Genomic DNA, 13,622 nt, shown 5'->3' on the forward strand with positions numbered 1-13,622 from the left:
AGAAGTTACAAGATTGGAATAAACCGAAAGTGTGGCATGACTGGGAAGCCAGAGTGTACAATGTATAGGATTTAAAGCAGCATTAATAAAAGTTTGAGTGGCAGAAAACGGTGATCTCACAGAGTGTCAGCATTCGGATCCCGGGGGGGAACAGTGTGTTCTGGGTGAGCAGGGGACTGAAGGAGTTAATCCAGGGGCCGTCTAGTTCTTAACCGTTTTCTCCAGAACAATGCATGTAAACATAGACAGATTCTCCTTGCATTTAATCATACAGCATTGTAAGCTGATTGCATCCACAGATGGACCGTAAAAATGTTTTTTTTTTAACAAATTGATCACATTTTAATGCCAGTACTTCCTGAAAAATTTTAATGAATTCAGATTTTACAAATAAAGTGACGAGATCTGTGTAATTGTGCTCAAGATAAATTTCAGCAAGAACGCTGCCTTTGTTTAGCTTGAAAAAGTCGTTGAGTCTGTGCAGCAGCTTTCGCTCTGACAGCACGCATGTCATCCTGCCTTAAAACCATCAGCCTGCTTTAACTTCTCTTCGTCACGACTCACGCCAAAAGCCTGGTTTGTCAGGACCACTGTGGTCAATGGGGCCAGAGTCTCACCTGTGGAACAGCAGGCTGAAACCCGGGCTGAGGAGCTAGACGTTTCCCCTTGACGCTGTGCTTAGCTCGGCTTACGTGATTTCCTTCATCATCGAGCCGTGGAGACCACTGTCAACAAGGTTTGCAACATCGCACTGTCTGTGTCTGGTAGAGTAGGATGCTGAATCCATATTTCAGTTTGAGCAGAAATGACCTTCATAATATATCTGTAGTTTGCCCCCAACCTATGGAATTCCTCCTCCAGCTTGGAAGAAGCTTATGTGCCTGGATGCAGGCTTCTCCTTGGAAACAGCCGCCATACCCTGTCGGTGTGGGAGCACACAGCGATGTCTGTCGAGCCTTAAAATGAAAGGTGCACCTCGTTCATGTGGTCAGGCGTCTGTCAAGCACAGGCAGGAGTTAATTCTGACCATGCAGCTTGAGACTGAACCCAGGGCCCCGGCAGTGAAGTCGCAAAGCCCTAACCACCGGCCCACCAGGAGGCCCCATTCCCCGCTGCCGTTCAGCTCTCAATGCGGGTAGTCAGTGCAGTCAGTCACGAGACTCCTTGCAGACCCCGTGGACGGTGGCCCGCCAGGCTCCTCTGTCCCTGGGATTCTCCAGGCAGGAGTGCTGGAGTGGGCAGCCATTCTCCTCCAGGGGATCTTGCCAGCCCAGGGATGGAACCCAGCTCTCCCACTGAGCCACCAGGGAAGGCCTTTTGGAGTTCGCTTTCCCTCAGTTGCTCAGATGGTAAAGCGTCTGCTTACAATGCGGGAGACCCGGGTTCAATCCCTGGGTGGGGAAGATTCCTGGAGAAGGAAATGGCAACCCACTCCAGTACTCTCGTCTGGAAAATCCCATGGACTAAGGAGCCTGATAGGCTACAGTCCGGGGGTCGTGAAGAGTCGGACGCGACTGAGCGACTTCACTTCCCTTCCCTCAGTCTGATGAGCAGAGCTTCAGCGTCGGCTCATCAAGCGCTGCTAGACTTGCTCTCTGGAAAACCTGGGAACTCCATGTCTTCTTGTGCTGACACTGTTGTCCGAGTATCTTGGAAAGGCCCTTTCTCCGGAGAAACTGGTAAGATCAGACCACTGCACAGGCTTCTGTGAAGCTTGCTGGCAGTGCGTCTGAAGCCATTTCATGCTGATACAGAGACTAGAGTTATGCTGAAGCCTGAAGCTCTGTCTCTTGGCCCAAGCTGCAGATCCCAGCTGTGTTGCCAAGCATTGTAGGGCTCCATCTGAGCACAAATACTATTGCTTACCTTTTGGCCAGAAGAGTTTTCGCCATTGGTTGCTTTTTATATTTTCCAAAAGATGCTTTCAGAATAGGCTTTACCACCATCAGCACACAGCGAGCGAAAGCCAGGAGTTGGCTTCACTGCAGGGCAGTCATTCATCTCACTGGAAACTAAAAGGAAGTGATACTACCACCAAGTTCAGTTGCAGTGGCCCCTCTTGAAACACTGGAAGACACGTAGGTGGTTCTGGGCTGGATGGCACTCTTCCGCGGGAGGACTCCTTCCTCCCCTGCTTGGCACTAACCTGCAGATCCGCTCAGTCCGGGCAGGTGGCTTCTTCAAGGTCCCTCCAACAGTGGGTGTTTTCTTCCTCCTTTGCAAAGTGATCAGCAGCCTTATGGCAGCTTCAGAAAGCAGGGCTGTTTGGAGGCAACTCTGTTTTTCTTAAGCAGCCTACTCAAAAATAAGATCTTGTTTGCCTGAAATATTTGTTGTTTGAAACATTGTAAGGCACTTCTTGAATTTTATTGCTGTAAGCATCTATTGGCACGTACCATGTGATAGAAGTACCATAGCTTTAATCATGGCAGTTATAAAAGTAAAAACTGAAGACTTGTGAGCATCAGCATACTTTTTTCCCCTGACAGTTTCCTGATAGATTAATATTTAACTTATTGGACACCGTCTGGTTATCCTCACACGGCAGGATGACGACTGTCTGTTATTTGGCTGCGCGGTGTATAACATGGCATTAAGGGTGAGTGTATATTATTTGTCCACCTACATTAGCATCCGATGCTATCTCACTTTTATTTGAAGTGAAATATGGCATTGTTTAAAGGAACAACAAAAAAAAAAAATTGTTTGCAAATTCACAGTGCACCTCAAGGGAGCCTCCTAGTGGCACAAACTCTTCACCTCATTTACTTTCAGATGGCTTAGCGAGCAAGGACATTTTGCTTAGATGAGATGGTGTGACTGTATTTTTAAATATTTAAAAGATTATTTTAGAGAAGATGAATAATATTCTGTTTTGTAAGTCCAGAAGGTATAAGGACTAACTGGTGAATATTGTAGAAAGACCTGTTTCCACTCAAGGTAAGGCACATTTTTTAATATTTAGATCCCTCCATCCACAAAATGGTCTGCTTTAAAAAAAACTTCCTCCACTTGGAAGTGTTGGTGCTGTGTCTGCCACCATGAAAACAGCTGGCCTGTAATGTGACTTCTGTTTAATGGCTGGTTCCTCGTTTCTTTGTCTGTGAGCTCATTCACTTTAGGGAGGTGCTGGAGCGCTGCTCGGAGTGGGGTCTTAGGAGTCACGCCAGAGGGGCGGCTGTGACCTTGAGCCAGGGGACCAGTTCTCCGTGCTCCATTTCCTCACCTGTAAAGGGGGGTCACCCCTCACCCCCTCGTGGGGGTGCTGTGCGAGTCTCAGGGTTTGTCTCTGAGGAGTGGGCCCTCAGCAAGTTGGTGCTCACACCCTGCGTCTGTCTGCCGTGTGGGCGGCACCTGGGCTGCAGGACAGGCGTGAGCGCTGGGAAGGGGTCCATGGCCATCTTCCCGCGATGCTGTGGAAAGAGTTTCCTTGTTGGAGAAGACAGGCGGGTATCTGTTTCTCAGGACCGTGAGAGTCTGGAGACAGGAATCTCAGGACAGACATTTCGGGCGGCACCTTGTGTGTGTGGGGAGCACGGAAACCTGGTCCTTGTGGAGGGCTTGACTTCCTTCCAGAAATTTCTGTAGCTTATTCCATGGAAGGTGTAGTAAGGACTCCTCGTTAGAATATTCTCCAGCTTCATTTCACTGCTTCTGAATAGATTGTTAGGTTCTAACAATCCTTAGACTTTTTTTTTTTTTGGTTCACTTCTGCCTTACTAAACTCTCAATTTGTAATCATTTTATTTTCGATACAAGACACAACCCATTTGTTAACTTTTTCTACAGTCCAGAGTATGTTCAGTATGTTTACGCATAGATTTTTTAGAATCCACACCATCCAATCTTTAGTACTCAGGAAGAATGTCTCTTTTTAAAAAGAAGTCACTGCGGCTAATTGGGTAGTCCTTGGAGTCACACTGCTTTCGTTTGAATCAGTTCTGCCACTTTTTACCCAAGTACTCTGGCCACTTCTTTCGGTGATTCCATCTTGCACTGCCATCTGCAGAGTGGGGTTACTGACGGTGCCAGCCTCACTGGCTGCTGGGCAGCGAGCGAGTCGCTGTGTGGAGTGTGTTTATCACAGAGCCTGCATCGCCTGGTCCTCACTGAGCATTCTCCCTCGCTTCTCAGGAACGTCACCGCCATTCCCTGTCCACTGGGTGTCGCGAGTCAGCACTCACTGGCTTCCTCACGTCCTGAACCGAGCAGCGTCTGCGGCATAAGAGCCCATCCATCCCTTGCTGCTGCTGCTCAGTGCTCAGTCGTGTCCGGCTCTTTGTGACCCATGGGCTGCAGCGCGCCAGGCCTCCCTGTCCTTCATCTCCCAGAGCTTGCGCAAGCTCATGTCCATTGAGTCGGTGATGCCATCCAACCATCTCATTCCCTGTTGTCCCCTTCTCCTCCTGCCTTCTGACTTTCCCAGCATCAGGGTCTTTTTCAGTGAATTGGCTCTAAGCATCAAGTGGCCAAAGCTTTGGAGCCTCAGCTTCAGCATCAGTCCTTCCAATGAATATTTAGGCCCTTCCCCTAAAACTGCCTTATTTGTGGGTAGGTTAGAACAGGATTATATGCTAAACACTGTTGAGGTGTGGACAGAGTCTGAGGAAGCACGGATCTGGATCAGAACTCAGACCAGCTCCGGAATGGTCTTAATGAAAGCCCTTCAGAAGTGGGACTGGTCTCAACCATCCCAGGAGGTGTTTGCATTTTGAGAAGGGAAGAGACTTTATACCCTGTAGGGGTGAACTAGGGACCTACTCCTTCCCTTCATCAGTTTTTTTGTCTGCCTTCTCCCTCCTCCTTCCTCCTGCCTCTTCCTGGCCTTTCCCTGCTTCTCTAGGTGAATAAGCACAGATGTCTGCTCTGGGCACAGCATCCAGTACGGCCCCAATGCCTCCACATAGAGCGGAGTAGCCCTGTACACAGGGTCTTCCCAGCTGAGCCCAAACTTAGGGAACACGTGGCAGGGTTCACCTCCTAACTTGTGAACTGCCGACCAGCGCTGTCAAGGGGATTCTGTTGGTATTGCTTGCTATTTAGAGTCTTTCAATGGCACCCCACTCCAGTACTCTGGCCTTGGGAAATCCCATGGGTGGAGGAGCCTGGTGGGCTGCAGTCCATAGGGTCACACAGAGTCAGACACGACTGAGTGACTTCACTTTCACTTTTCACTTTCCTGCATTGGAGAAGGAAATGGCAACCCACTCCAGTGTTCTTGCCTGGAGAATCCCAGGGACGGAGGAGCCTGGTGGGCTGCAGTCCATGAGGTCGTGAAGAGTCGGACACGACTGAGCGACTTCATTTCACTTTCACTTTCACAGGCTTCCCAGGTGGCTCAGACGTAAAGAATCTGCCTGCAATGCAGGAGAGGCACACCCAGGTTCGATCCCTGGCTCAGGAATCTGAGGATCTCTTTTGTTTGTACAAGGTCAGCTTATGTTGCTTTAGACTTTTTAAGATAAGTATAGAGGAGTACTTGAGATACTTGATTCATGTGTGTGTGAGATTTTTTATTTTTTTAGATTCTCGTTAAGAACTATTTATATTTGTTTACAGCAGTAGCAAAATCTAGAGGTTTTATGTGACATCTGACGTGTTCTGGTTGTTCAGAATTGGGCTGTGATAACAGTAGTTACCTACAGCTAATGGCAGCCCACTCCAGTGTTCTTGCCTGGAAAATCCCACAGACGGAGGTGCCTCGTGGGCTGCAGTCCATGGGGTCGCTGAGAGTCGGATATGACTGAGTGACTTCCCTTTCACTTTTCACTTTCATGCATTGGAGAAGGAAGTGGCAGCCCACTCCAGTGTTCTGGTCTGGAGAATTCCAGGGACGGGGGAGCCTGGTGGGCTGCCCTCTATGGGGTCGCACAGAGTTGGACACGACTGAAGCGACTCAGCAGCAGCAAGCATACTGAAGCGAGAAGAACAGGAAAAGGGCGGCAGCCTCCCTTGGTCAGCAGTAGTGAGATGCCTGCATTTGCGGGTCAGACCTAGAGAGATGTCTGGCGTAAACTTGAAGAGATGTGTAAAAGAACCATCAGAAACGGTACTAAGGGTCCTTTTTCATTCAGAGAATGTTCCTTTGTGCACTGTTAACCTTCAGTCTGCACTCAATTACCTCTCTGCCTGGGCAGCCTTTTAATAACTCGTCTGATTTTTTTCTTTTCGTTTCAGCGTACGGAAAGGTGTTTCTCGTGCGTAAAGTAAGTGGTCATGATGCTGGAAAGCTGTATGCCATGAAGGTTCTGAAGAAGGCCAGCATAGTCCGGAAGGCCAAGAGCGCGGAGCACACGCGGACGGAGCGGCAGGTGCTGGAGCACGTGCGGCAGTCGCCCTTCCTGGTGACGCTGCACTACGCCTTCCAGACGGAGGCCAAGCTCCACCTCGTCCTAGGTGAGTGCCGCGCCGCGCCCGCGCGCCCGGGGCCTGGGGCTGTGGCCTGCCCGCCGGGCGGCGCACCGCAGGCTTAGGAGAGTGGACTCTTGGGACTTCGTGGCGCCTCAGTGCTTAAGACCTTGCCTTCCAAACAGGGAGTGAGGGCTTGACCCCTGCTCGGGGGACCGAGACCCCACGTGCCCCACGGCCCAAAAAATGAGAGCGTGAGCAACAGGAGCGATACGGTGACACGTTCAACGCAAGCTTTAAACTGGTCCGCTTCCCCACAAAAAATCTTCAGAAAACAAAGGGAGAAACGAGATCTTTTGACTTCCGTTCTTCTTTCCGTGGTGGCGTTTCCTTGAACATCCGGAATTGCTCTGGATTTGGGACCTCCCGGCCTGAAGAAATTCGTGGGCCTCTTTTTCCCACTGCTTTTTAATCTTGAACACGGGAGTCATTTGCGTGGCTGCTTCCCTGGGCGGTAAATTCCATTCACATGTGAGGAGCCGAATGGAAAGTGGGCCACAGTTCTCAGGAGCATACAGGTGCGAACCCCCGAGTCAGTACTCCGCTTCCTCCCGCTCCACCCCAGACGCTGACTCCTCTCCTTCATGGACCGCAGCCCGCCAGGCTCCTCTGTCTGTGGAGCTTCCCAGGCAAGAGCACTGGAGTGGGTCGCCATTCCCTTCTCCAGGGGACCTTCCCAACCAGGGGACCAAACCCTGGTCTCCTGCGCTGCAGGCAGACTCGTGACCTCTTGAGCTGCCAGGGAAGCCGTGTCGGACGGAGCAGGACTGCTGTGAGCGTGTGGTCCCGAAATGTCCTCTGTGCAGGTGCGAAGCCGGCCAGGTTTCTTTTCAGGAAAGTCGTGGCGTCCTCGCTTCCCGCTGGGAGTCAGTGGCAGCGCTCCCACCGTCCTCTCCTCCGTCCCAGAACCTGTCTTCCGCTGCGGTTGCAGTCCCACCCTGTGAGGACTTGCACTTCCGTGTTGCAGTGCCCTGGTGCTGGTCTCCTGTGAGGACTGAGTGAGGTGGAATTTCACGCACGGTGCTCTGTGAGCGTTGCTGGCGCTCTGGTCCTTGGGCGTGCGGGCCCTCCTGTCCTAGTTATCACTAACGCCCACAGCAGCACTGCCTCTCATTAGAGGTGCTGAGGGGCTGGAAGCTGCCTTTCCTGCAGTCGCTTACCTTGTATAAGCTTGAGAATAAAGATCGGAGCTCAGGTCGGAATCGTGAAGTCTGTCCAACAGTGCCGCTTGTTTTCTCCGATTATTAGTGGTACAAACAGACTTTTCAAATGCTCTCATTTTGAAAATTGTACTTTATCTAATGCTGCCTATAATTGCATTCCTTTCTTGAGGCCCAGTTTGCAGTGCTTGGCATGCCCTAACCCTCCCAAATCGTCTGTACCCGCTAGCGACAGTCTCCCTGTCTGGCCAGGGTCCCGACTCCAGCGACCATCTGCCTGGTGTCTCAGGCCTTTACTCTCCTCCTGTGTGTATCTTTTCAGCTTTGCTGTTTACTGATTTTTAAATACAATTCCTTCTGTATTTTTCCCAGTAGCGTGTAATGGACAGGGCATCGTAATACAATGGTTTCAAGATTTTCAGCATCGGAACCCTTCCCTCAAGTGCAAACACAACCTTCAGCTGGAGCACAGACAGGAATGAGGAGCGCTGCTTAAGTCTGAGTCTCAGGGCCCCGAGCCCCGGGTATTTCTGGCCCTCCCCCAGTCACAGTAGCCACGGGAGCCTCAGGGAGTCTAGGAAGACTCGCTGTAAATGAGTCTCTTGTTCAGTGAACAAGCTTTTACAATAAACTGGCTCATGACAGTTAGATCAGATGCCTGAGCTCATACAACCAGCGCGAGCCCCGAGGGAGAGCCGGACTCCTGGGCTCTGCGCCCACTGCCCGCCTCTCCTCTGTTCCCTGACCGTGCTGTGCTCCAAGTTGTCTATCGTAAATAGTGCAGTTTTTGTAAATAATACTTTTAACCTCAAAGTAGATGGGTGGCCTGTTTTGGTTTTGATTAAGAAACAGTCCTTGATAACGTTGCTCTTTTTGTTGTTGCTTCTTTGTTAGTTTTGCTCTTTGTCAGCGGCCCACAAATAAACAAATAGCCCCAAACGAGAAGGCCCGGCTCTTCTGGCAGCTCGAGTAGAACGCAGCCGGGACCGTGGACTTGTCCCTCGTGAGTGAGGCAGGCAGTGCGTTTAGAAAGCCTGCCCTCCGCCTCCTCTCCCCTCAGACGCCTTTACTCCCATCCTCTTTGTGCATGTTTGTAGTTGCTGTGTGACTTTAAAGACAAAGCTTTTCAGAAATCTCGAATGGGACTTTATTGAACTGTTTTTTTGTGTTTTCTGGTTCTGTTATTTGTTTAGTGCTTGGAGCGCGTGCCAGGTCAGCCCTCCAGTGTGGTCTCAGCCTGCCAGGGCCGTCATGACAAAATATAAGGCCGGGTGGCTTACTAAGCAGAAGGGTCTTCCTTCTCGCTTCTGGTGCCCGGACGTCCAGCACCACGGCGCCAGTGGGAGTCTGCTGTGCGGGCCGGGAGCAAGGGCCTGGCCCAGCCTCGCCCCAGCTCGTGGAGGCCCCTCTGACCGCCCCTGCACGTGGCTGACCCTCGGCAGTCACACCTCTAGTGTTGGTTCTTGTGTTCAAATTTTCTCTTCTGGTGAGGACACGAATCAGACTGGATTAGAGCTTACCCTAATGGCCTCATTTTAATAACTTAATTACCTCCTTAAAAGGCCCTGACTACCAATACAGTCACCTTCTGAGGTACTGGCGCTAAGACTTCAATATGCGAATTTGGGGGAGACCGTTTCAGCCCATAACTGTCTTTAAAGGTGTATTGATTAACTTTATCTAGGTTTTGTGTACTGTTAGAGATTAATGGCAAGAGTTCACATGTCAAGCAAGCTTTTCAGGGATCCAGCTGGATGACCTTTGTTCTGATGAATAAACAAACATTATAGACCCTTTAAAAAACTTCATTGTCACTACAGAAGCAGATACGTGCATGTAGAAACTGTAGCAAAGCAGAAACAAGAAAACACTTTCAGGACCAGAGTTCACTTCACGGCACCTCTCCCTGTTGTTACCTTAGTACATTCTTCCAGATCTTTCTGTCTGTGTGTCTGCACACGTGTCTACTTTATTAAGATGAAGCTGTCCTGTACAAAGAACTGGTGGCCGCTTTCTTCCCTTCTGCTGTATTCGTGACATCTCTGTTCCTCCTGGTTGATGAGTTTCCACCGCACTCGGTATCTGGTGATGCTCGCTGTCTGTTGCCGCGTGACTCTGAACTCTCGTCGCTTGAACAATGACGTGTTCTCTCCTGATGCTCTGGTTGGCTGGGCTTCCTCACGTGGTAGAGAGCGGAGGGCTGGCTGGGCTTGAGGGCTGAGCTGGTGTCATTCCCGTGTCTGAAAGTTGCTGCTGCTCTGGCTGAGACCCTCTCTTCCTCTGCACGGGGCTCTCACCCCGCAGCGCGGCAGATCAGCTTCTTCCCATCGTGGCCGCCTCGGGGCAGCTTGTGCAAACAGCCACGAGGGCGAAGGGAGGGGTTGCAAGGCGCTCTGAGGCCCTGAAGCTCACACAGCCTCACTTGCAGCGCAGAACCAGCCTGGGGCTAATGACTGGGGAAGCAGACTCGGCTTCTCGCCATGTCTTTTCTTTAAATAATATTTTCTTATTCCTGATGTTCAAGCTGGTTTTAGAAAAGGCAGAGGAACCAGCGATCAAATTGCCAACATCCACTGGATCGTGGGAGAAGCAAGAGAGTTCCAGAAAAACATCTATTTCTGCTTTCTTCACTATGCCAAAGCCTTTGACTGTGTGGATCACAATAAACTGTGGAAAATTCTGAAAGAGATGGGAATACCAGACCACCTAACCTGCCTCTTGAGAAATCTGTATGCAGGTCAGGAAGCAACAGTTAGAACTGGACATGGAACAACAGAGTGGTTCCAAATAGGAAAAGGAGTACGTCAAGGCTGTATATTGTCACCCTGCTTATTTAACTTCTATGCAGAGTACATCATGAGAAACGCTGGACTGGAAGAAACACAAGCCGGAATCAAGATTGCCGGGAGAAATATCAATCACCTCAGATATGCAGATGACACCACCCTTACGGCAGAAAGTGAAGAGGAGCTAAAAAGCCTCTTGATGAAAGTCAAAGAGGAGAGTGAAAAAGTTGGCTTAAAGCTCAACATTCAGAAAACGAAGATCATGGCATCTGGTCCCATCACTTCATGGGAAATAGATGGGGAAACAGTAGAAACAGTGGCTGACTTTTATTTTGGGGGCTCCAAAATCACTGCAGATGGTGACTACAGCCATGAAATTAAAAGACGCTTACTCCTTGGAAGAAAAGTTATGACCAACCTACACAGTATATTCAAAAGCAGAGATATTACCCTGCTGACTAAGGTCTGTCTAGTTAAGGCTATGGTTCTTCCTGTGGTCATGTATGGATGTGAGAGTTGGACTGTGAAGAAGGCTGAGCGTGAAGGATTGATGCTTTTGAACTGCGGTGTTGGAGAAGACTCTGGAGAGTCTGTTGGACTGCAAGGAGATCCAACCAGTCCATTCTGAAGGAGATGAGCCCTGGGATTTCTTTGGAAGGAATGATGCTAAAGCTGAAGCTCCAGTACTTTGGCCACCTCATGGGAAGAGTTGACTCATTGGAAAAGACTCTGATGCTGGGAGGGATTGGGGGCAGGAGCAGAAGGGGACGACCCAGGATGAGATGGCTGGATGGCATCACGGACTTGATGGACGTGAGTCTGAGTGAACTCCTGGAGTTGGTGATGGACAGGGAGGCCTGGCGTGCTGCGATTCATGGGGTCGCAAAGAGTTGGACACGACTGAGCGCCTGAACTGAACTGAACACGCACATATATAATTGGCATACAATATTACTGTAAATTAACCATAAAGATGTACAACATGATGATTTGATGTTTGTATGTATTGCAGAACAGTCGCCGCGGTAAGTCTGGTTAACATCCATCACCACCCATAGTTATAGAATTATCTGCTGCTGTTGTGATGAGAACTTTGAAGGTCTACTCTCTCAGGAACTTTAAAATATGCAATCCAGTGTCAATAACTATCGCCACTGTGCTGCGCATTCGTTTCCCATAACTGATTTGTTTTATGCCTGGAGGTTTGTCCTTTGACTGCCTTCACCCGGTTCACCCATGCCCCAAGCTCCCACCTCTGGCAGCTGGCAGCCTGTCTTTTTTTGTTTCTTCCTTTTAGATTCCGCATATAAGTGAGATCGTATGGTACTTGTCTCTCTGTTTGCCTTATTTCACTTAGCGTAATGCCCTCAAGATTCATCCATGATGTCGTAAATGGCAAGATTTCATCTTTATGGCCAGATGATATTCCATTTTATGTATGTGTAGAAAATGCACGCAGACTCGCGCACACACAGAAACCACATTTTCTGTTTGGTCGTTCATTCGTTAATGGGCACTTAGGGTGTGTCTCCGTCTCCCGTTGTAAGTGATGCTGCGATGAGCGTGAGGGTGCACGTGTCTTTTCAAGCTAGTGCTTTTGTTTTCTTCAGATGAACATTCAGAAGCGGGGTTACAGGATCATATGGAGCTCCGCTTTTAGTTTTTTTTGAGGAACCTCCAAAAAAGCCACCTTGTGCATCGCGGCTGCACCAGGTTACATTCCCACGAGCCGTGCAGAAGGGTTCCCTCCTCTCCACATCCTCAGTAGACTCTGCTTCGTAATGTGGTGACTACGAAGAGTTTGTAGCCGTCTACCACACAAGTCTGTATTCACATCTCACTCACTGTCCCATAAATCCTTTGCAGCTGGTTTGTTCAAACCAGGAGCACTCACTTGGTTGTCTGCTTGAAGTCTCTCAATGTGGGGTGCTCCCTTTTTTTATATCCTTGGTTTATTGATCTGAAAACATATAGTGACTTTAGCTTATTCCTCTGCTGAATTCCAGTATTTGGGAAATCGGAGCTCAAGTCTTGATAAATGGACATTAGATATGTTTACTGGAACACACCATATCACAGTGCAGAAACCGACGATCTGGTTGTTAGTGATGCTCAGACTAAATTACAGAGGTGATCCTCTGATCTGTTTATAATCGAGTTATGGTTTTTTTCCCTTAGAAGTGAAAATAATCTGTGATGTTTTGATACTTTATGGTTTTAATATTTAACACTTTGTAATTCATTGCTTAAATCAACTGTTTCGCTGTGAGTTACAAAATTGTTTGTTGTTGTGATGAGAACTTTGAAGGTCTACTCTCTCAGGAACTTTCAAATATGCAATCCAGGGTCACTGACTGTAGCCACATCCCCATGACTGATCTGCTTTATAATTGGAGTTTTGAGCCTTTTGACTAAAGGGTGACCTTTCTAAACCTGTCACCTCTTCTACATCTGTGAGTTGGCGTTCTTCTGAAAAGTATGGCTCTGTCTCATCCAGTGTAATTTTTTGCTTACCCTGAGATCCTGAGATACAGTTTCTAATGGAAAGACCAGATGTGGCCCCTTTAATTGCCAGTACCCAAGAAAGAAGTTGAAGAGCATTCAGAGGGTGCTGTGTCAGGATCCCTGACGCCAGCTGTCTTCAGCCATAACCAGAGGCGGCCTGCTCTAGATACTGCCTGGCCTTTCTTGTTTTCACTTCGCAATGTATCCTGGGGCTCACTCTTTATTAGTTTGTAAAGCTCTTCCCCATTCTTTTTTGTCCCTGAACAGGTTTCCATTCCACTCCGCAACACACCCAGTCAGTCCTCTAGGCTGGATCCTTGGGTTGTTTCCAGTCTTATCCTTTGATCCAGAGTACACAACTCGTACATGTCATTTCCCACTTGCGTAGGAAAAAACTAGCCTTAATTCATGGGAAGAGGTTGCTCGATCTATATTTTTGCCATCTTTAATTTCACATATACCTTTCCACGGGGGTTGTGCCCTTTACACTCCCACTAGAACTGTGTTAGAGTGCCTGTTTCTCCACAAAGCATATTCTCAAACTTGTGGATATTTATCTGTCTCACAGATGGGTGGTGTCTCAGTGTAGGCTTAATTTGAATTTTTTTAGCGGGTTGAATATTGAATATATTTTCGTATGTTTAAAAGGTCATTAGTCTTTTTCTGCAAATTGTCTGTTTGTACCCTTTGCCCATTTGTTTTCATCTCAGTTTTCTAGGAGCTTTTAGGTTAATCATTTTAATAGTCATAGTAAATCCTTCCC

General features: G+C 48.8%; 1 protein-coding gene across 3 annotated transcripts in view; it reads left to right on the plus strand.

Moving 5' to 3' along the window:
• RPS6KA5 (ribosomal protein S6 kinase A5) overlaps positions 1-13,622 on the plus strand; it is a 123,947-nt gene that overhangs the window by 15,268 nt on the left and 95,057 nt on the right. For 2 of the 3 annotated variants that reach the window (XM_040227464.1, XM_040227463.1), the window contains exon 2: positions 6,178-6,396. In XM_040227464.1, the coding sequence (XP_040083398.1) occupies positions 6,240-6,396 (157 nt within the window). In that variant the 5' untranslated portion in view covers positions 6,178-6,239. Of the gene's footprint in view, positions 1-6,177; positions 6,397-13,622 lie in introns of those variants that run through there. The other variant, XM_040227465.1, reaches the window with a different exon arrangement.

Source organism: Oryx dammah, unplaced genomic scaffold (genome assembly GCF_014754425.2).
Source record: "Oryx dammah isolate SB20612 unplaced genomic scaffold, SCBI_Odam_1.1 HiC_scaffold_26, whole genome shotgun sequence".
In the NCBI taxonomy this organism is placed as follows: Eukaryota; Metazoa; Chordata; class Mammalia; order Artiodactyla; family Bovidae; genus Oryx; species Oryx dammah.